At 49.7% G+C, this 20085-nt stretch overlaps 4 protein-coding genes across 4 annotated transcripts; 2 read left to right on the top strand and 2 right to left on the bottom strand.

Annotated features, from left to right (window-relative positions):
• Window positions 1-90: 90 nt before the first annotated feature.
• Window positions 91-8864, bottom strand: LOC6531275 (small subunit processome component 20 homolog). The gene is made up of 6 exons (XM_002092048.4): window positions 8684-8864; window positions 6252-8616; window positions 3330-6191; window positions 1403-3264; window positions 711-1343; window positions 91-649 (listed from the first exon to the last, which is right to left on the bottom strand). The coding sequence occupies exons 1-6, from the start codon at window positions 8726-8728 to the stop codon at window positions 215-217; spliced, it is 8202 nt and encodes a 2733-aa protein (XP_002092084.1). The 5' UTR covers window positions 8729-8864; the 3' UTR covers window positions 91-214.
• Window positions 8865-9124: 260 nt separating this feature from the next.
• LOC6531274 (5-oxoprolinase) lies at window positions 9125-13806 on the bottom strand. Its single transcript, XM_002092047.3, has 5 exons — window positions 13313-13806; window positions 12943-13255; window positions 10662-12434; window positions 9403-10603; window positions 9125-9344 (listed from the first exon to the last, which is right to left on the bottom strand). Exons 1-5 carry the CDS (start codon window positions 13755-13757, stop codon window positions 9192-9194), a joined length of 3885 nt encoding a protein of 1294 aa, XP_002092083.1. The 5' UTR covers window positions 13758-13806; the 3' UTR covers window positions 9125-9191.
• A 1145-nt stretch (window positions 13807-14951) lies between these two features.
• On the top strand, window positions 14952-15897 carry LOC120320975 (sodium/potassium-transporting ATPase subunit alpha). The gene is made up of 2 exons (XM_039372015.2): window positions 14952-15196; window positions 15259-15897. Exons 1-2 carry the CDS (start codon window positions 15011-15013, stop codon window positions 15826-15828), a joined length of 756 nt encoding a protein of 251 aa, XP_039227949.1. The 5' UTR covers window positions 14952-15010; the 3' UTR covers window positions 15829-15897.
• Window positions 15898-15968: 71 nt separating this feature from the next.
• LOC6531273 (sodium/potassium-transporting ATPase subunit alpha) lies at window positions 15969-19254 on the top strand. The gene is made up of 5 exons (XM_002092046.4): window positions 15969-16232; window positions 16292-17952; window positions 18151-18325; window positions 18394-18632; window positions 18690-19254. The coding sequence occupies exons 1-5, from the start codon at window positions 16050-16052 to the stop codon at window positions 18811-18813; spliced, it is 2382 nt and encodes a 793-aa protein (XP_002092082.2). The 5' UTR covers window positions 15969-16049; the 3' UTR covers window positions 18814-19254.
• Window positions 19255-20085: the final 831 nt, after the last annotated feature.

Below are 20085 nucleotides of genomic sequence, written 5' to 3'. Positions count from 1 at the left end.
ATAGGTTGGTTGCGTACGCAATCAATCGAAAAGTGGCGGCAAATTTAAAACAGTCTACTTGCTTCGCATTAAAAATAATAAGCTTCAAAGTTTTCTCTTTCCACAACATATTGCAAAAACGGCATGTAATTTTTCACTTAGCTTATGTTACAATTTTCGTTATATTTCCGTTCTACTTAGAAAGAACTTAGATTAAAGCAGACCGACTAACTAATTAAAATCCATCCATCTCAGCTTTTCGTTTGCGCTTCTTCAGCTTTTGTTTTATGTCCGGCGCCTTGCCACGCACAACTGCCGCCTTCAGACGCTTCGCCGCCTTCTTGCGCTCCTGCATGCCAGCCTTTCGCTTGGCCGCCCGTTCTGGATCGTGAATCTTTTCTTGGGCCACTACCTTGCGACGCTCTGCTCGGCGCGCCATCAGCTTGGTCTGCACCGCATTTCTGAGTTTGTCGTACACTTCGGCTCCGATGCGCTTCCTTAGACGACTGCCTACACGGAGAGCTTGCTGGCGCAGTTCCGCATCCACGTTCTGATCCTCCTCAGACATTTCACGAACCAGCGCCTGGAGAAGAGACGGTGCCAGTCGGGACACGGACTCCACACTGAGCAGCGTGGACAACGCCTCTATCAGCGTAAACATAGCAGTTCTCTAAAATTGGAATTAGTTAAGATTAGAAAATACTCTGGAGTTTAAACGTGGTTATACGTACTATGCTGATGTCGTGAGGCGCCTTCGCGACTTCCTTGTTAATAAGGAAACGAATATTGCGAATCAGCCAGTTTAGATTTATTTTGTTCACCGGCTCCACCTCTTCTTCATCATCGTTCTTCTCCTGTTTCAGACTGAACGGAACGTCTCGCAGCATATGCCCAACGAATAACAGAATCTTCGACAGCTCGTCAATCATCTCCTGCGCAGTCTCGCCCGGCGTGACCTGAGCACATAGATCTAGCACCAAAGATTTTATGTCCTCTGCAGGCTGTGCGTAAATGAAGTACAGCGCCTTCTCAGCTCCTTCTTCTAGTTTAATTCCAGACAACTGCTGGCCAACGTAGGCGAAATCGAAGTGGGCCACGATGTGTGTCAGCAATTTGGCAGCATTGCAGCGCACCCAGTTGTGTTCGTGATTCAGAAGTTTTTGAGAGCCATAGGCCAAGTCATCGATGGTGTCAGAAAGTTGTGGATTGCTGAGCAAGGCTTCTCCGCAATGCTCGAAAATCTTTAGCAAACAGTACTGCAGTTGGATGAGCTGATGGTCAGCTTTTCGCTGCTGATGCTCCAAAATCGATTCATTGTCTAGACCAGCTAGCAGTACATCTTCATCCGGCAGGGTTGCGAATTTCTATAAAAAGAAATTGTGAGTTTAAACAAGCACCGCGTACATTTGCAAACTGTTTTTACCTTTCGCTTATTCTTTTTGTGAAGATCACTTTCTTCCACCTCCGTTGCGAGATGTCCTGGGGCCCGCACGAATCTACCTCCCGCCTCCGCATCGCCCAAGGTCAGAACGTTCACCAAAGTGGGCAGAACCAGTGGCAACCTTTCCGCAAAACCAGCTTTCTCGGCCTCCACAAATCGTGACAGAAGAGCAGCGGCCATTTCACGGACACCTGGCTTCTGACTGGACTGAGGTGCGGTGAAGAATAGTAGCGTTAGATCCAGCAGGGGCTGCCGTTCCAGTTTGGTGAGACGTCCAATCAGAGCTTCCAGAGCAGCAGCCACACTGCGTCGGCATGACGGATCCTCATCGTTGACCAGTCGAGTGCCCAGGGAAAGGTATAAAAACTCGGACTGTTTGACTAGCATAAGCTGTGGAAACTTGTTGATGATGGAGTGCATAAACTGAATAGCCGACTGACGACCAGCGGTTTGGCTGTAGCACAACTGAACCGACATGAACTTCACAATTTGCTCAACCTTCTGGCGCAGTGTATATTCCATAATGTAGGTGAGCAGAACGCCACGACATTCATCGCGCACATAATCTGAGGAAGAGGTAATTGATAGGTCTCCCAACCGCTTCATAAGATCGTGCAAGGAGCGGGTGTCCACCTTTCGACCCACAAGCGCCTTCAGCAGGGTAAACACCATGGTTTGGCTGCTACATTCGCCCTCTTGCAGTTCCTGTTCGATGTGCAGAAGTAGCTGCTCGATCTGTTCATTGGACAGCTGGTAGTCTTCGCATTTGCGCAGCAGGGCCACCACTGCTTTGAAGCTCGCTCTGACCAGCTGAGCGTTCTCCTCCTGCCGAGTGGCACCAAATGTTGAAAAGTTCTTAAGGATCTGAAACATGCGTGCCACCACTGGTTGCAGTGCCTCACGGTTCAGATCAGACAGCTCGTACTCCCCCAACCAAATGGCCGTGTAGCACTTGAGGGCGTAGGTGGTGGTCCTGGCATGGTTGCTGCTCAAAGAGTCCTTCAGAAGGGGTAGAAGGGGATGCAGGAAGGGCTGGTAATCCAGATCCGTTAGCTTCTTTCGTTTGAGCACGAAGTGTAGGAGTTCCAAACCGAATTCGACCAGAATGTGAGCATTGGCCTGTGCGTTAGACTTCACTTGCTTGTTGCCGATGGCCACACTTCGTCTACCCGGCGCCGGCTGTAGGATCAGGCAGTCGGGACGAGTTCTCTTCATCAGAGCTTGCTCCTTTTCGGTAAGCTGACGCTTTTTGGTTCCTGGAAGGAGGTCACTGATGCTCTCGGACATTGTGCCGTATATGAATATCAGCAGACTTTCCCTTGCGATGTGTGTGTTCTCCACCAAGCCACCCACAATTTTGGCGAAACACTCTTGAATCTTCTGCGTGACTTTGCGGGAGTGAGATCGAGCCAAGTGCTCCTTGAATGGTAGAAGCAGGTCCAAAAGGCAGTTGTCCCGAATGTGACGAGCGGCTATGTTCAGCGTTAGGTAGCTCTTCGCGCTTGGCTTTGCTTCTGGCGTGTGGGCCACAATCTTCTCCACCTCCTTCTCGGCGTTCACATCGCCGAATATATCATTGAGAGCTACTTCCAGCAGATTCTGCAGGCATTTTTCAATATGGTCGGGTTTCAGGTCGCTTTTCAGAGCGTCCAAAACACCGTGCAGAGTTACAGAGAGAACGTGCACCTGGAATCCGCGTGTTAGCAACGATTGCAACTGCTCCAACAGCATTCCCAGGTAGCTGCCACCCAGGGTGGTCATAATCTTTTTGAGAATGTCACGGGTAAGCATGCGCACGGATTTCAGAGGGGATCGCAGAAAGGTGCACACCTTCATGAAGATTCCTGGACAAAATAAATAACGAAATAGTGAATTCCTTTAAAAATGACTTGAAGACTTGTACACATACCAGGCAAACTGTTCTCCAATAATTCCAATGGAAGCTTCTGCAGCAGTTTAACCATAGCCAGGGCAATGGGCACCCGTTGGATCTCCTCTTCCTCGCGCTCGTAGCTTAATCGTCGACGGTTCACTTTGTGCTTGGTGTCGTAGTTGGTTTTCTCAGTGATTGATTTGTTGAGGGTTGGCAGCAACACTGTTGTAATGGTGGCCATGACCTTTTTGGCAGCATTGGGACCGAGCAGTTGGGTGCGCTGCTGTTCCACCACTGGTTCGATCGTTTCTTCTTCCTCGAAGACAATAAAGTCCGACTGATCGTCCTCCTTTTTCACGGGTATCTCATCCGCTTCAGCATCCTCTTCCGACTTAACTTTATCCGACTCCTCGGCGGGCTCCTTCGCCTCCACTTCCTCTGTTAGCTTTTCCTTAAGCTTGACGAGTGAAGCTAAATCCGTTTGCGCCTGGGTCAAGTCGAAATGAAAGGCGTCCAGGATGCGCACCACAAGTCTGACGCACTGCTTCTGCTGGCTATGAACGTACCTCAATTTCTGAAGGTAGTAGCGAAGCACTGCTTGGTATTGCGTCCAGGGCAGGAATTCACTCATCACACCAACTGCCTCGATGGCGGCATCCACAAGCGTGTGTTTGCCCGTATGCCGTTCGTTCATAAGATACCGGGTGGCCAGCGGCAGAAGGAAATGCGTGAGAGTGCGGGCGCATGGTGGAGCCGTTCGCCAACTGCCTCCGGAGATGTTAACCAAGCGCTGCAGGGCGCGACCGTGCCGCTGGGTCTGCAGGTGAAGCATGTTCTCAAAGAAGTCCACCTCCAGGTCGTGTTTATCTGTTAGAGGTGAGAGATCCTTCAGGATCTCGTGTGCAGCAGGACATTGGCGTGCCAGTTCGCCAAGTAGGCCAATGGCCTCACTCCTCGCATGCTCATGCTTCTCATCTCGCATACAGCGCTGTAGCAAAGGCAACACTGTGTCTTCCAGCCAGAACTGCAGATCCTCCTTAACCTCTAGTTGAAGAGTTATCAGCGGAAGCAGAGGCTTTAATAGTTCTCCTATGTTAACTCGCATGCCCAAATCCGAGTCGTTGCGCAGCATATAAAAGCAGTTGTAGACAACAAGGACGCCAAGTTGCAAGTCGAAGTTTTTCTCTTTCTTCTCCACCAACTGCTTAAGTTCCGATAGAGCTTCCAGACGCTTATCGTAATCCGGCTGCTCCAGCCATCTTTTGTCCCAGGCGTTCAACAGCAGCACAATCCTTACCCACTCCCGCAAGGAGGCGGCAATGGAGGTCAGCTCGGAGTTTTGTTTCGCCTCCTTGTGCAGTCTTTTGGCCATGTCTGCCAGGAGATCGCAAAGTAACTTTCTAGCAGGCAGCGCACTAACCTGCTCGAAGAGTGGAGCCAACTGGCGAAGATAGTTCTGTGGTTTGGGGACACGCTTCAAAAGATTGGCCAATGTGGTGACTAATTGAACGACCGTCTCTGGCGCAGCTGATGCAGATTGTTTGGTGAATATCGGCAGCAGAACTTGTAGTAGCAGTTCACAAGTATCTGGCTCCTCCACATGCGAAGTAATAAGAGTTAAAATGTTGAGTTCCCTCTTGTCGAGCGTTTGTCTGCCTGCCTTCTTGTGGCGCCAGCTGTTCTGCAGCTGCTGAAGGATCGTTGGTATGTGAGGATGCACAATAGACAAGGCCTCGGCTCCGTACTCCTCCGTCGCTGCCGATTCCAGCAGATGTTCCACCACCTGCAGAAGTGCGCGCTTGACATTCGGCTTGGCTTTTTCGTTTAGTAGAAGAGCCATTAGGTGGTGCATTATCGGAAGTTTATCGGCAGGAGAAGCCTTGTTTAACCATTTCTGGAAGCGGGGCTCTTCGCCCCACAAGAGAAGCAACTTCAGCATGGGGGTGGGTGTGTGAATGGAGTCCAGCGAGAGGCGAGCGATGCCTGGCCAAAGGTAGACCTCGCAAATAGCGTTCATCTGTGGCTCCTGCCACAACTCCTCCATGTCCACCAGTTGGCCAAAGTAGTTGACCAGAGTCTGCAGACCCGAGTGCTTCACATTCTTGTAGGCAGCTACCAGTTTTCCTTCTCCATTGATGACTTCCTGTGCCACACTGCCCACGAGTAGAAGTAATTTGAGAACGTAACATTGGAAGTCAGTCGTCAGTTTGCCGGCGAACTCCTTGCGAATGAGTTCTAACAGATTGACGATCCTCTGCAATTGCTTGGCTGCAATAACCGCTGACGAATCATAGGATTCTCGAGCATATTTAGCAACCTCGTTTACGGGCTTATCGGTGTAGGCAGAAAACCGTCCGAATGCCATTTTCAGAAAATCCATAATCTCCGACTCTTCCAGCTGGCCCAGGAAGCGCAGAATCAGCGTCTTTCTTAGCTGGACACTCAGTTGCTTCTGGACACCCTTGGTGAGCATTTTGCCGTAGAGCACTCGCAGCATAAAGGGAATCAGCTCTGATCTTTGCTGTGCCGTAATGCTCGACAGTTCGAAACCACTGAGCGTTGTTTTGAACTTTTCTTCATCAATTAGTCCCGATAACTGAGTCTTTTGCTGCACCAGAGCTGCTGGTTGCTTGTAGGCCGCGAGGCAGTCCAAAGCCAATTGCTGCAACTGGGAGTTGGGACCGGCTAGAAGCTCCAGATAAAAGTCATGCATCTCCGCCTGACGATGCAAAGCCTTGGGATTGGGCTGGGATACAAAACAGGCCAGTTTTAACTGAAGCGTTTGCAGTATGAACTTTGTGTGCGCATTTTGGGTTCTTCTCTTTTGACGGCCACGTGGCTCGGGTTTGGTTTCACTGTTTTCAATTTCATCATCGTCCTCGGCATCGACATCCGCAGCTAAAATAGAAGAAAAAGCTTTATAGGACTGATTGTTGGAAATTAATTAAAAATGCGTACCCGTCGCCTCGTTCACATTCCAAGTGTGCTCCGATTTCTCCAATTGTGCGCGATATTCATTATCCACAAACTGCAAAAACAAACGCACCAAATCAGCATTCTTTACCTCAGCCAGAGTGCCCAATTTGGGCACGCATTGCCAAAGAAGCTGGCGGTAGTTCAGGGCCTGCTGAAGGGTCAATTGTTGGTCTCCAGGCAGAGGAAGGAGCATGGTTAGTGCCGCCGATTGGTAGTCCCTTTGAAATGGCACTTGCAGAGTAGTAACTTCTTTCTTGTAGTCTATGCAGGCGACAGTATCGACTAACTTGGTCTTAAATAATGTCCAGAATTCATCAACTGTCATGGTCTTGACATAGGCGGCAAGGAGCTGTTGAACCGGAGCCCACACAAACTTGAAGTTGTTGTACAGAAGGCCAAGCAGGAGGCTAACGGCGTGCTCCTTGAAATGTGGCAGCTGGGAGAATTGTTTGAACTGAGCAGACGCCGGTTCCAATTGCTGCAGTTGGAGAAGTAGCTCTCGGTAGTTGTGGACGGTGGGTTCGATGCAGGCGGCGGCATAAAAGTGGGAATACGGATTGGGTTTGCTCGAGGAGTTTAGCACATCCAAGCAGTGGGCAGCTATGCGTCTGTAAAGTGATACAGGCTGGCTCAGGAGACCCGCGATTGCGAAAAGTAATTCTTCTGAGGGGGATATTTCGTTCTTAGGGCCTTGTAAAAGAACTACTTGCAAGCAAGCCAAAGCTCGAAGGTCCTTTCCCAGTTCAGGAATAAGGTAACCATTGAGAGCAGATCGCAAACTTTTAGGTAAGTTAAACTTGAGCAACGCATGAGTTTGCAGTAGTAAGAGCAGCTGTGTAAAATCCTTTTCGTTGTTGCTAATAAGTTTCTCAATAACTGATTGCAATCCTTGTTCTATAGGCTGCTTGCTGAAGCCCCTAAAATGGGGAGCTAGGATGATAAGAAGTAGATGCTCCTCTTTGGTCAGGTCCAAGTGCAGAAGTTCTTGTTCCACGAACTTAATGGTGTCCTTTTGTTTTAACTGAAGGGGATATGCCACCCATTGGGCCAGTGAATTGCCATCCACTTGTAGCGGCCTTTTGTGCTGAACGATGCGAGCCAGAAGCTCCAGCGCGCTTACTTGGCTCTGTTCCTCGTAGTACCCAATGACGTTGGGGAGAACCAGGATCTCAAACTGTGAATAGTCCAGAAGCTGCAGAATGGCGTCTTCGTACACGGCTATTTGTTTTCGGCTGATGCTTAAGAGCTTTTGCAGTAAACGACTGGCATCCAACTGGGTAAGTTGGGTGTGCTGAGCCTTCAACAGACTGGTGACCAATGTTGTTAATAGCTGAAGAGGATCCAGTTCTCGGTCCAAAAGTTTTAGCAAAGTAGCAACTACCAGCGGAAGCTCGGAGACATAGCGCCCATCCTTGTGAGTGACCAGAGGAAGCATTAGGCCGATCACCCTTTGCTCATCCACACTTTCACTGCTCGCAACCGAACACAGTTTCTGCCACAGGATGTTGCTTTGATCTGGGCGCAAAAAGTTGAGCAACAGACCCAAAGAATACTCCACGATATCTCCCAGAAGTTCTGTCTGGGCTTTGGTATGAACGGAATCCTTGTTGACGAGCACTTCCAGGACATGGGCGAAGATTTCGCCCGCCGAATTGTGCAACTGTCCGTTGACGCCGCGCAGAATTTCGTAGATGAGCCGCCCGCAGCCGTGGACACTCTCCACCTGCTCCCGCAACACAGTCTTCAGCACATAGGTCAGAAAACGCGGGAAGTCGCGGACATCTCGTGCAATGTACGCAAAGCATTCTACCGCAAAGTTGGTCACATGCTCGGCATAGTGCTGTTCGTCCAGAAGCGGTAAAATTGCATTGAAGACAACACCGATGTTGCGTTTCAGATAAGGCTTGAGGGTCTTGAACAGATGCGCCAGGCAGATGAGCGTCCATTCCAGTTGCTCGGAGTCCTGGGTGTTCAGCAGGCAGATAAGTCGGTCCAGGACCCGCTGGAAGTAGGGGTAGAACTCCTCGCGCAGATCCCTGGCCAGGACATAGAGCAGTTCCAGCAGCGGCTGCTGGGACAAATTCGTGGCGGTGGACAGACGTTCGAGCAGCAGGTCTACAACAAAGTCCTTCTGGTGCAGCAGCTGCGGCAGAGTGACGATCTTGCGACAGCGCTTGCTGAAGTAGTTGTACTCCTCGGTGAGATTGAGCACGTTCCATTTCTGTATCGTCTGCTGAAAGTAGGTGGCATTCTCCTCCTCGTCGAGCTCCTCGTTCCGATGACCAATGTGGTAGAGGGCCAAGTGCCGCAGGTCGATTTCATTCACTCGATCTCCGAAAGATTTGAACTGCGGGGGAAAAAAAACGTGTGAGACCGGTGGTCACCAACAACGTGAGACTTCTGGGGACACTCACCCGAAAGGTATTGGTGTCCTTCGTTTTTTCCGCCAAGGATGCCATGTTTCTACAGTTTGCACTTGTTTACCATTCACTTCATTTGCACTTGGCTGCTTTAATCCACGGAAAAAACACTTTTGTTTACGGACACTTTTCTTTCAAATGCAACACGTGCGAAACATATTTACGCACTGCTATCGATAGACAGTCGGCGATTGCACTTACCGAAAACATATGTTCGCTTGAAAATATCGATAGTGCCGCATATCGACCCGCAATGGCGCACTTTTTAAAATGCTCGTCGAAATACCTTAACTTTACAGAAAGTTCATTTTATTAGAATTAATATACAGAATGGTGATATAAGTGCTTTAAAGTTTTTTTAGTTTTGATATTGCACAAATAAGTGCAATATGAGCCATCCAATTTACTTTTAAAAATATCTTTTACACAAAAGTATAGTATTTCAAACATAAACAAACATTTATTAATATGGCACATACAAATTGAAATATTAAAAATATGTTCAGGCAGACTCCTGGGACTGAAGATAATTAAAAACAGTGCCACGTTCCACGTATCGTTTGCTGGCTTCCTGATTCAAGGTTTCTCCGGACTTGGAAAAGTCTTCAATAGACCCATATCCACCACCGCCGGGAGTTTTCATGGCAAAAGTGTCCTGAAAAGTAAGGATTAGTAGTTAGTTATGTTAAAAATAAAGGTGCATCAAAGTGTACCCCAGCTTCCACATCAATGCAGGTTTTTCCAGCCAGAGCGATCACTCGACCATCCCGTTTCACCACCAAATTGCGTCCACTCTTGCCCGATTCTCCACCTGCAAGACCATAGGGATGCAAGGTTCGTCGCTCCGTCAGGACGGACAGGGTGACTGGTTTACGGAACAGCAGATCCCGCTCCACACCCTCGCCTCCGTTGAACTGGCCCCTTCCGCCGGAACCATCGGTGCGCAGGCAGAATCTCTTCAAGATCATGGGATAGCGCAGCTCAAGGATTTCCGGATCAGTGATGCGGGTGTTCGTCATGTGAGTGTGCACTCCGCCGGCGCCATGCCAGCCGGGTCCGGCACCAGCTCCTCCAGCCACGGTCTCATAGTAACCCCAGGACTCATCTCCAATGGTTATATTGTTCATGCAACCTTGCGAGGCGGCACAAACGCCGAAGGCCTTTAGCACCGTGTCCACGATGCGCTGCGAGGTCTGCACATTGCCGCCGACCACAGCGGCTCCCTCGGAGGGATCCAGGATGGAGTTTTTGGGAATGATCACCTGGATGGGTGCCAGGCAGCCCTGGTTGAGTGGCACATCATGACCCACCATGCAGCGCAGGCAGTAGATTAGGGCGGACAAGGTGATAGCCCGCGGGGCATTACAGTTGCCCCACACCTCCACTCCCGATCCGGTGAAGTCGCAAAGCGCCGATCCCTGCTCCGCATCGATGGTCACTTTGAGTGCGATGGGCGAGCCGTCGTCCATGAACTCCTTCGCCTCGAGCACTGTGGATCCCGTGCGCTCCAAAGTATCCCGGCCAATCTGACGCAACATATCACGAACCGCCAGTTCGGCGTTCTTCTGGATGTGCGACATGTAGGCCTGGACCACATCTAATCCATAGCTGCCGATCAGCTCCGCCACCAGCTGGATGCCCTTGTGGTTGGCGGCGATCTGAGCCTTCAGATCAGATAGGTTGTCGCTCAGGTTCCGGGTGCCTACAGCTCCCTTTGCGGCCGTGGGCGTGGTCAGCTGCTCAATGATCTGCTGCTCCTGGAACAGGCCATTCTCCACAATCAGGAAGGACTTGAAGGCGGCACCCTCCTGAGCCAATGAGGTGGAGTGCGGCGGCATAGACCCAGGAGTAATGCCACCAATATCCGCATGGTGACCACGGGAGGCCACAAAGAAAACGGGTCGCGGATGAGTTCTGAAAGGATTAGGATGTTAGACAAGAACTTTTAGGACTACGAACCACCAAAACTCACTCATAAAAGACTGGCGTGATGACGGTTAAATCGGGAAGATGAGATCCTCCTGCCGATGGATGGTTGGCCAAGATGACATCGCCGTTCTTGAGGGTCTCTCCGCGCACCCTTAGTTGATACTGCACGGTTTCCTGCATGGCGCCCAGGTGAACTGGAATGTGTGGAGCATTGCTAACCAAACCACCATCTGGTCCGAAGAGCGCACAGGAGAAGTCCAGACGCTCCTTGATGTTGGTGGAAATCGAAGTGCGCTGGAGCACCCTGCCCATCTGCTCGGCGATGCTCATGAAGCGGTGGCTAAAGATACTCAGATGCACAGGATCCAAGTCTGCATTGATGCCATGCTTGCCACCCGTTTTCACGTCCATGATGAGGTCCCCAAATTCAGTGACTTGGACACCACACTCTGGTTCCACGACGATGGTCGAGAGCTGGTCAATGAGTACCGCGGGTCCGGTGATCCTGTGTCCGGCCAGCAGGTTCTTGGTCAGGTAAATGGGAGCATCAAAAGCGCCCTGGTCGAAGTGAAGTCTAGTATTCGCCTCCGCTGGAGGCGACACTTCGGATGCAGCCAGAACTTTCGACTCCGGTGGTGTGTCGTTCTTGCCCAAACCGCGAATGCGAATGTCGTCCACAATAATCCGCCTGTTTTGCAATACGAATCCAAACTCCGTGCGATAGCGGTCCAGGAAGGTGGCATGGAAATCTCCATAGGCCACCAATAGGGGATTTGAATCGGATGACGGCTTTCCAGTGGAAGGAGCAACCATTAGGGCGCCATCGGTGCCTTCGTATCGCAAGTGAAGGAAGGGCTCCAGTTCAATGCGTTTGAATCCCTGCTCGGACAACTTGTCGTGGCATTGCTTGGACAAGGCATCCAAGCGATCCTTCAGCTGCTGGGCATTCGCTTCGCTGAACTCCAGGCCATTCGGCTCTTGCACCTCTTGCACTACGTCCGCCAGGGCCATTCCATAGGCAGATAGAATGCCGGCGTATTTGTGGACCACAACCTTTGCGATTCCCAGATTTCGTGCAATGGCACAGGCGTGCTGGCCACCGGCTCCTCCAAAGCAGGAGAGCACATGGTTGGCCGTATCCAATCCACGGGATTGGGTCAGGGCACGAATCGGACGACACATGGTTTCGTTGGCCACTCGAATAAAACCGAGTGCCACATCCTCGACGCTTAGGACTCTCTTATCCCCGGAACTCTTCAAATAGTCGTTGATCTCGGCCTGAAGCTCCACAAACTTACTCCTGGCGATCTCATGATCCAGCGGTTCGTTCTCCCGCGGACCAAAGATCTTGGGGAAGTATTGTGGCAGAATACGCCCTAGTATAAGATTGGCATCAGTGACTGTCAGTGGTCCGCCCTTCTTGTAGCAAGCAGGTCCAGGATGCGAACCTGCCGATTCCGGACCCACCACAAATATCCCGGATCGGAAGAAAAGCCGGGAGCCACCGCCTGCAGCCACAGTGTTGATGTCCAGCTGCGGAGCCTGGATCGTTACACCTGCTGTGGTGCTTTCAATCACGTGCTCGTAGGTGCCGGCATACCGGGACACATCCGTAGAGGTGCCGCCCATGTCGAAGCCGATCAGTGGCAGTTCCGTTTCCCTGGCTCCTGTCAGAGCGTATCCCACAACTCCGCCAGCTGGACCGGAGAGAATGGCCCGAGCGCCACGGAAGTTCTCCATATTGGTCAGACCTCCGTCGGATTGCATGAAGAGCACATCCACGCCCTCCAACTGCTTGTCGAATCCAGATTTGAAGCTACGGAATACGAAAAATACAGATAAAGTCAGCTGTTCCTCTTTTTTTTGCCACCACTGTGGTAATTACAGAGTGCTTTTGTTTTATACCCTAAAGATCTTAGGAAACTTGGGTATACTGCGATTAGATAGCTTACATGAGATAACCGATATAAAAACAACTAAAGTCCACCTAATAAATTAATATTATTCTACTACTGCTTTTATGTTAACATACCACTAATAAACACTTAAAACCTATGAGATATTGAATATTTGTTTAACGTTTTACACCTTTTACAGGTAATGTCGCGTCGAATCCCACGAATATGTTTATCACTTTATATTCTAGATTTGTTTACTTTACGTAACCACAACTCAGCTTTGGATGTGTGTTTGTTTAGCTTAGATTTTCGCTTTCAGTCTGACTACGAGCTTATCTATATGGTGACTCTCTAAAAAACATGTTTGGCCACGAAAAGAGCTGGGTCATTGGGCTAATTTACAAACCAGAGATTAGGTGCACTCACCTGGCCAAGTAGCGATCTACATGGGGAGTTAGGTAGGCCTCCGCGCAGGCCGTGTAGCCACGGGCCACCACCCGGCACATGGGCATGGCCTGGTGGGATAGCGTCACATGGCTGAAGCCCAGCTCCCGGGCAATGGCTCCCACTCGGAGCTCGTGCTCCGGACAGGCGTAGCTGTGGGCCAAGACCACGGACACGGATGAGACGCCCTGATCACGGGCAGCGGAGAGCGACTGTCGTACGGCCAGCTCGTCAACGGGACGCACCTCCAGATACTGGGTGCCGGCCACACCCTCCAGCACCTTCCAGCTGTGATCTGTGTGGATACACGCTACGTAATCTGGGTGGGTATCATATGTCTATCTCTACTTACTGAGCTCACAGCGGTCCGCCTGCCTTGGAATTATGCGGCAGTCCACCTCCACTACGGATTTGTACAGATTCGCTGGTTTGCGAATGTTCAGATCGAAGATCTTCGGCCTGGCCTGGTTGCCAATGTAGAGCAGATCTCGAAAGCCGCTGTTCACCACCAAGACCACCGGGTCTCCCTTGCGTTCCAAGAGCGCATTAGTGGCCACCGTGGTGCCCATGCGAACCCAACCGATTTTCGAGGTATCAACCAAACCGCTCGCTGCCAGATCCTCTCCGGTCTCCTCTTTCAGAATCCGGCGAATGCCCTCGCGAGGCGCATCGCTGTACCGCTCCGGATCTTCGGAGAGCAGCTTCATGGTGCGCACTTTGCCACCTGGACAGATGCATAGTACGTCCGTAAAAGTGCCGCCGCGATCGATTGCGAAACAGTACTTGTTGCCCGACATTGTGTTTTTTGTTCTGCGATCCCGGGTAAGTGGAACATTAAGACTGAGCGGACACCGTGTGTTACACGCCGTATATATACAGGTGCTGATAATATATATATGTGTGCATATGCCATTCTCTATTCTCCCCAAAGCACGAAAAAGCTTTCAAGACGTGATCAGCTGTTGTTCTATGGGAGAAGCCACTGCTGGACACCGAATTGGGAACACTCTGTGTCTTGGCTATGTTTTCCTAGTTTTTCACAGAATCTAAAATGGGTTTCTGTGGGTTAATTACCTTTGCTAATGCTATTTCCAGTGTGCAATTATTATTGAGTAGAATGCATAATAAGAACTTAGCTATGTATAGAATCCTTTAGTAAGTATAGTATATAAGTAAACCGAACTAATCTCATAAGTTTCTGGTACTTGAATATATTCCCTAAAAATCTATGACTGTCATCTTTTAAGTTACCTCCCCTTTTTATACATCATGCCTTTTGTTTTGTTTCTATATAATATTATTATATTGAATGGGATAATACAAGACTCATACTCCTTGTCGAATTATTGTATTGTATTGATTTTAAAGCCAAAGCTTGTCTGCCCATGTAACGCAATTACAGTCTAATTAAAGGCACTCTTCGATTTTGCAACACTTTTCTGCCGCTTTTATGCTGCCACAAAGGAACCCATTGACCTCCAATGATGGCGCATATCATCCGGCCGTATAGTTTGTTCCAATTCGAAGTTATTGAGCGCAAACGCTGGAATTTCTCGTTTCATTGATGGCCCCGCAACCCATAAATATATGCAAATGCATGTTTTATCTGTTTTTTACACGACAGCAATGAAATTTGATGACTTATTAAACGAGGCCATAAAGAGCGCACTCCGTCCGCTTGTAAATACGGCGTATATTACATGGAACACGGTACATGGAACATGCCAGTGTCAATATCACGGAATCGGCCTTTGGGCGCAATTGTTTGCAGAAAGGCGGCGTATCAATTCGAGTCGATTTGCGAGTTCGATTGCGATTGCGACTCCCAGCGGAACCGTTGAGATTGTTCCTCGGTTTCTCGGCTCCCGTTATGACCCCTAATGCCCGTGACCCCTGACCCCTGGCCCCAGGACCCCGGGGCGACTGAAGTGACAGTGGGTGTGGCGCTGCTGGTTTATGAGAAAACATTGATGGCCATTTTACGAGCCATTTTGGCAGTTCTACACGCCAGAAACACTGCTACACAAATTGCCTAGAGTTTTCCGTAAACATGGTGCTCTGCTTCAAACGGATCTCGAAATGGAGAGGCAGGTGGTGTCGCCGCCGGGGGAAGAAAAGGGAACGGGACTCACTGCAGCAGACGGAGAACGAATTGTGGCTGGAGTACTACGGCCCATATCTGCACATCTGGCCATTTCACGAGCTCTGCGTTCGATTGGAGACGAATGTCTCCCAGGTGAGATCGGGAAAAATAATCACAGATCATCACATATATAGCCGGAGCACCATATCCACCAGGGTCTAACCTCGGAGGCAGCGGGCAAAAAGCTGGCCAGGAATGGCAAGAATGTTTTGCCACTTGCTGCCAAGCAGGATTTGCGACTTTGGAAGTTCGTGAAGAACTGCTTCAGCGTCTTGGGCTGCTTCATACTGCTGAGTTCCATGGCTTGTTTCACGCTATACTACTTAATTGAAATAAGGATGTCTGACGATGAAAAAGTGGATCCGGAGTACTTGGTATCGGGCATCATTCTGCTGGTCACCTTCATTCTCGCCGGACTCTTGGTGCAAATGCAGGAAGATGACAACGAGGACATGGTCGTGGCCTTCGATGAGCTAATGCCCATGTATTGCACTGTAATAAGAGACGGCGAAAAGGAGGTCATCCTCACGCAGGACGTGGTGGCCGGTGATATCCTGCCCATCAAGTATGGACAGCGGCTGCCTGCCGACATGCGATTCTTCAGCACCACGGGTCTGGAGCTCAACAATGTGGCGCTGACAGGACACTCGAAGCCCGTGCACATCACTCCTTTGGCCAACGAGGGACGACAGAGATACTCCCGCGTGGAGTACATTAAGGATTAAACTGGCTTAGATTATTTCTTATTGTGTACTCTTGTTTTTTCAAAGATAACAAAACATTCTGTTCCTTGAGCCGGCGCTTTAAGAATTATCACTCATACGTACTGCTGACTGTGGTCAACTATTAACTTATCAACTAGGCTCGTAATCCTAGATGTTTCCAAACATCCAAGGCATCTGTTGCCCATGTGACACTTTAGGCAAATCAAATAAACAGCTTCGAAATGACTTCCAAAACCTTGTCGAAATGGAGTTCCAGCAATATGGGAATGGCCTGCACCCATGCGATCAGTGGCTTTGGTTACGGAGTGGCTCTAGCCTGTGGAAGGAACACTGAAGCGGGCTCGATGACGGCGCTCAGCTTCAAGGAGCGATCTCCTAGTCGTTGGGAGAAGCATCAGAAGCAAGTAAGCAGTGCTCCTTGAAGCGTCCTAGCAAAGATACATCTAACCCCTTTGTACTTTAGATTTCTTACTATCTGCTCCTGGTGGCTGCAGTTTGTTTCCTCCTGCTGTGCTGCACCACCGGATTCGAGCATGGCCAGACTCTGTATGAAGTCAATCTCTCACTGCTGCTGGGTCTGACGCCCTTGTACCTGCCCTTCATCCTTTACTGGGGCTTGCGGAGGACAAAGGTGGATATGAGACGAAAGCAGTGCCATGTGAGGAACCTACGGGGTACTTCCACGCTGGGACTCTCAACAGTGATTGTGTCCGATTTGGTTGGGACGATGACCAAGCGGCGCATGCGGGTATCGGAGATCTTCGTGGACATGGCGCTGCTGAGTGTCGATAATCTGGGCGTAAGTGCTCAGAGTCCGCGATTTATCGAGCTCATCCAGGCATCAGTTCTCTGCAACGATGCGGTCATTTGTCCGGGCAACATTGGAGTGCCCAAGATGCAGAAGGACATGTACGGCAATATCCTGGACATAGCGCTGCTCAAGTTCGGCCTGATAATCCTGCCGAACATTGATCTGCTGCGTCAAGACCACGAGAAGGTGGCCAACAAGCACTACACCAGTGAGGACAAGGTCCAGGTGACGGTGCACAGGACTCGCGACGCCGATGGCCAGCTGAAGCTCATCCTGCTGATGAAGGGCCACTGCGACGTGGTGATCCGCCGTTGCTCCACCTTTGCCATTCGCGACGAGGAACTGCCCCTGGACGAGCAGCTGCAGGAAATAATTCTCAGTCTGGCGGATGGGCTACTCGAGGCAGGTCGCCATGTCCGTGCCTTCGCCTACAAGGAGTTGAGCGACGAGCTGGAGTTTCGACGCTTCTCTCAGGTGAACACCGGATTGGAGGGCGGGGAGTACAAGTACCGCGATTACCTGGCGGTGGACACCTACTCGCTGAGGTTCCTGGGCATGATTGCCACCTACAATCCACCGCGGAGCACCATCCCCAAAGCGATGGATCGCTGTCGAGCGGCGGGCATCAAGTTGATTGTGGTCACCCAGCGCAAACCCAAAATGGCCAAGGCTCTGGCCCTTGATGTGGGCATCCTGCCGGCTGCGTCGGACCCTTTTCAGGCTCCCACCAAGCGGATGCCATACGTCGCGGATGTGGTAGACATGTCGGTGTACGCGGACGAAAAGCCGCAGCACCAGCGTCGCCACATCGAGCACCTGCTCCTGAACCATCGGGATTTGGTGTGTGCCGGTACGAGCACGGATCAACTCCACTGGATTGCGGATGCGTGTCGCCGGTTGGGAGCCGTGGTCTCCGTCATTGGGGGAACACTCCATGACACACCCGCCATGAGGAGCAGTCATGTGGGCGTGGCCAGGTACGGATGTGCGGTCATGTGCGAGGCCAGCGCAGATCTCATCCTGCTGGACAGCTCCTTTGCCACATTGGTCAGTGTGGTCGGCGATAGCCGTCTGCTGTTCGAGAATCTAAAGAAGGCTCTGGCCTATTGCCTGGCCACCAACACGTGCAATTTACTGGTGTACTGCTCCTTCTTCCTGCTCGGCATTCCCCTGCACATCCACATCATGGACGAGCTCATACTCGCCATCCTGGTCAACTTGGTCCCCGCCTTGACCCTGATTTATGAGCCCCCGGAGGAGAATCTGATGCAGCAGATGCCCAAAGTGTACGACGACTTTCTGCTTAATAGTCGGTAAGTTCCAACTCACAAATTTTGGGCAAAACATATCTCAATGAACATAAGCGGAGGTCCTTGTAATTCCTCAAACAATATTTATTATCATTATGCTTTTGGAGTATTTGAATTTTAGATAGCAAAGGCAAATGGGCAGAAATATTTCTAAATTCTTTTCTTCATTGTTCGATGTTTTTTCCAAAACGTATCCTGTAGACTTTTCTTTGTGTCCCACATCCTTGTGGGAACCATCGAAGCTGCAGCTGTTTTTATGACCTACTTTGTGTTCATGGCGGACAAGGGATTCCTGCCGAGGACACTGTTGGATCTGCACATCGCGTGGAACGACGACATGCTCGACGACATCACCGACTCTTTTGGTCAGGAGTGGGTAGGGATAACTATATATATATATATATCTGCAGGAAGTAAACCCAGCTGAACTGTGACTTTCCGCAGAGCAGTGAGGCGCGCCAGCAGCTGGAGTGCCAAGTGTCCTCCATTTGCCTGATGGCCATCACCGCGATGCAGTGCACCAACCTGGTGCTGACCAAGACCGGACGTGCCAATCTGCTGGCCCACGGCTTCCGCAACTGGCGGCTCCTTCTGGCGGTCCTCTATTTGATCCTAATATGCGTGCTGTTGTGCATCATGGACTCCACGGTGTGCCTGCGTCTGGAGGGCACCAACGAGCTGCAGTGCGTACTCCAGATATTTCTGGCCACCTCATGACATTGCTCCTTCCTTGTTTTCAGCTTTGGCCACTTTCTCTGGACCAACTGGCCGTTCATGGTGCTGCTGGTCCTGCTCGAAAGCACTCGCAGATACTTTCTTCGCCTCTTTCCCGACAGTTGGCTGGAGCTGGTTACTATGTACTGAGCACACAATAATTGCACTTTGAAAGCAAATACTACTAGTACAGTAAGTGATACCTATAATTGAAGTACTAGACAGGAGAAATATCAATGTTATTAAATGAAACTGCTTCTGGTTTCATGTGTACAAACGAAAGGATTTGCTCCTCCTTAAGGACGCATTAAATTCATGGCCCCATATCTTTCTTACCTGCGCTACTCTGTGCACCGTAAAAAGCAGCACATAAAACCCAGTCGCGGTGTAGAATCCTCTGGATGAAACCGAATTCCCGGGACTATAAGTTTTAAGGGACATAGATTGCCGAGAGTGCATTTCCGTATTATTTTTTATGGAAACAGGGGGCATAAACTTCAGGAGCACTGCACTTTCCACTCAAAGGAGTTGCAGTAAAACACGAAAACACTTTAAATTGTATTTTTAAAATATTGCATTTATTTGTGACTAGCTCGAAGCTGTGGTTGTTGTGGTGGTGGTGGTGGTGGTGGCGTTTGGTGTGGTTTTTTGGTGGTTGGGTGGAATTTTGCTGAAGTTTTTTCACATTTAAGACTGGTTTAATTATTTAGTTTGTTTTGCATATTTGAGATCTACATTTAATGACATGAGTAGGACCATTCACGGACTTGCTTTCTTTGAACATCAATATTTTGCATTAACTTTACTTTTAATTTACGCTGTAAATATTCGTTTTGTTTTTATTTTTTGTTTTTTGGTTTTGTTTTTTTTTTTTTTCGTGGTTTTTTTGATTAAACTTTCTGTGAACATTAATTGAGTAATGTTGTTATTGTATATTGGTTAACGCTATTTAAGAACTATGTGGATTGTGCACAGTCAACAAAGTAACTGGGTAGCTAAAGTGAACTCTCGACGTGAATCGGAATTATCTGCTGGAATTATCGGTACAGTGTAGCCGACTCGCTAACTTTGAGATCAAATTCCTATAGTTTCCATATCAATTCAAACACTAATCGAAGCATTACGGCGAAGTGGGGGTATTCCCAGACCAAGGACCTTGCAACACATTACCCTCGGGTGCTTGTACATATATGATGTATATATATACTATATAGCATATGTTATCTGAACGAAAAATATAACTCTGTAGGCGATCGCTGCTCTTTCGATGTCCTGAAACATTCTGTTCTCAAACTGAAACCGAACTATCATATCTATCAGCTGTGGCTTTGGATCCAAAGGGGACTCAAATTGGATTGGAATCAATCAATCAATCAATTTATCTATCAATCAGGCAACGCAAGCTGAAGGCGGTGGGATCTC

This window comes from Drosophila yakuba, chromosome 2R (genome assembly GCF_016746365.2).
Source record: "Drosophila yakuba strain Tai18E2 chromosome 2R, Prin_Dyak_Tai18E2_2.1, whole genome shotgun sequence".
Classification (NCBI taxonomy): domain Eukaryota; kingdom Metazoa; phylum Arthropoda; class Insecta; order Diptera; family Drosophilidae; genus Drosophila; species Drosophila yakuba.
Note: the sequence above shows the minus strand (reverse complement) of the source record. Positions and strands in the feature narration are given on the sequence as shown.

Coding starts and splice junctions, on each gene's coding strand:
- LOC120320975 (XM_039372015.2), top strand. CDS start 15,011: ATGGTGCTCTGCTTCAAACGGATCTCGAAATGGAGAGGCAGGTGGTGT. Junction 15,197..15,258: donor TGGAGACGAATGTCTCCCAG/GTGAGATCGGGA, acceptor CATATCCACCAG/GGTCTAACCTCGGAGGCAGC.
- LOC6531273 (XM_002092046.4), top strand. CDS start 16,050: ATGACTTCCAAAACCTTGTCGAAATGGAGTTCCAGCAATATGGGAATG. Junction 16,233..16,291: donor GGGAGAAGCATCAGAAGCAA/GTAAGCAGTGCT, acceptor TTTGTACTTTAG/ATTTCTTACTATCTGCTCCT. Junction 18,326..18,393: donor ACTCTTTTGGTCAGGAGTGG/GTAGGGATAACT, acceptor GACTTTCCGCAG/AGCAGTGAGGCGCGCCAGCA.
- LOC6531275 (XM_002092048.4), bottom strand. CDS start 8,728: ATGGCATCCTTGGCGGAAAAAACGAAGGACACCAATACCTTTCGG. Junction 8,617..8,683: donor AGGACACCAATACCTTTCGG/GTGAGTGTCCCC, acceptor TTTCCCCCGCAG/TTCAAATCTTTCGGAGATCG. Junction 6,192..6,251: donor GAATGTGAACGAGGCGACGG/GTACGCATTTTT, acceptor CTTCTATTTTAG/CTGCGGATGTCGATGCCGAG.
- LOC6531274 (XM_002092047.3), bottom strand. CDS start 13,757: ATGTCGGGCAACAAGTACTGTTTCGCAATCGATCGCGGCGGCACTTTT. Junction 12,435..12,942: donor GTAGATCGCTACTTGGCCAG/GTGAGTGCACCT, acceptor CGTATTCCGTAG/CTTCAAATCTGGATTCGACA. Junction 9,345..9,402: donor GCATTGATGTGGAAGCTGGG/GTACACTTTGAT, acceptor CTTACTTTTCAG/GACACTTTTGCCATGAAAAC.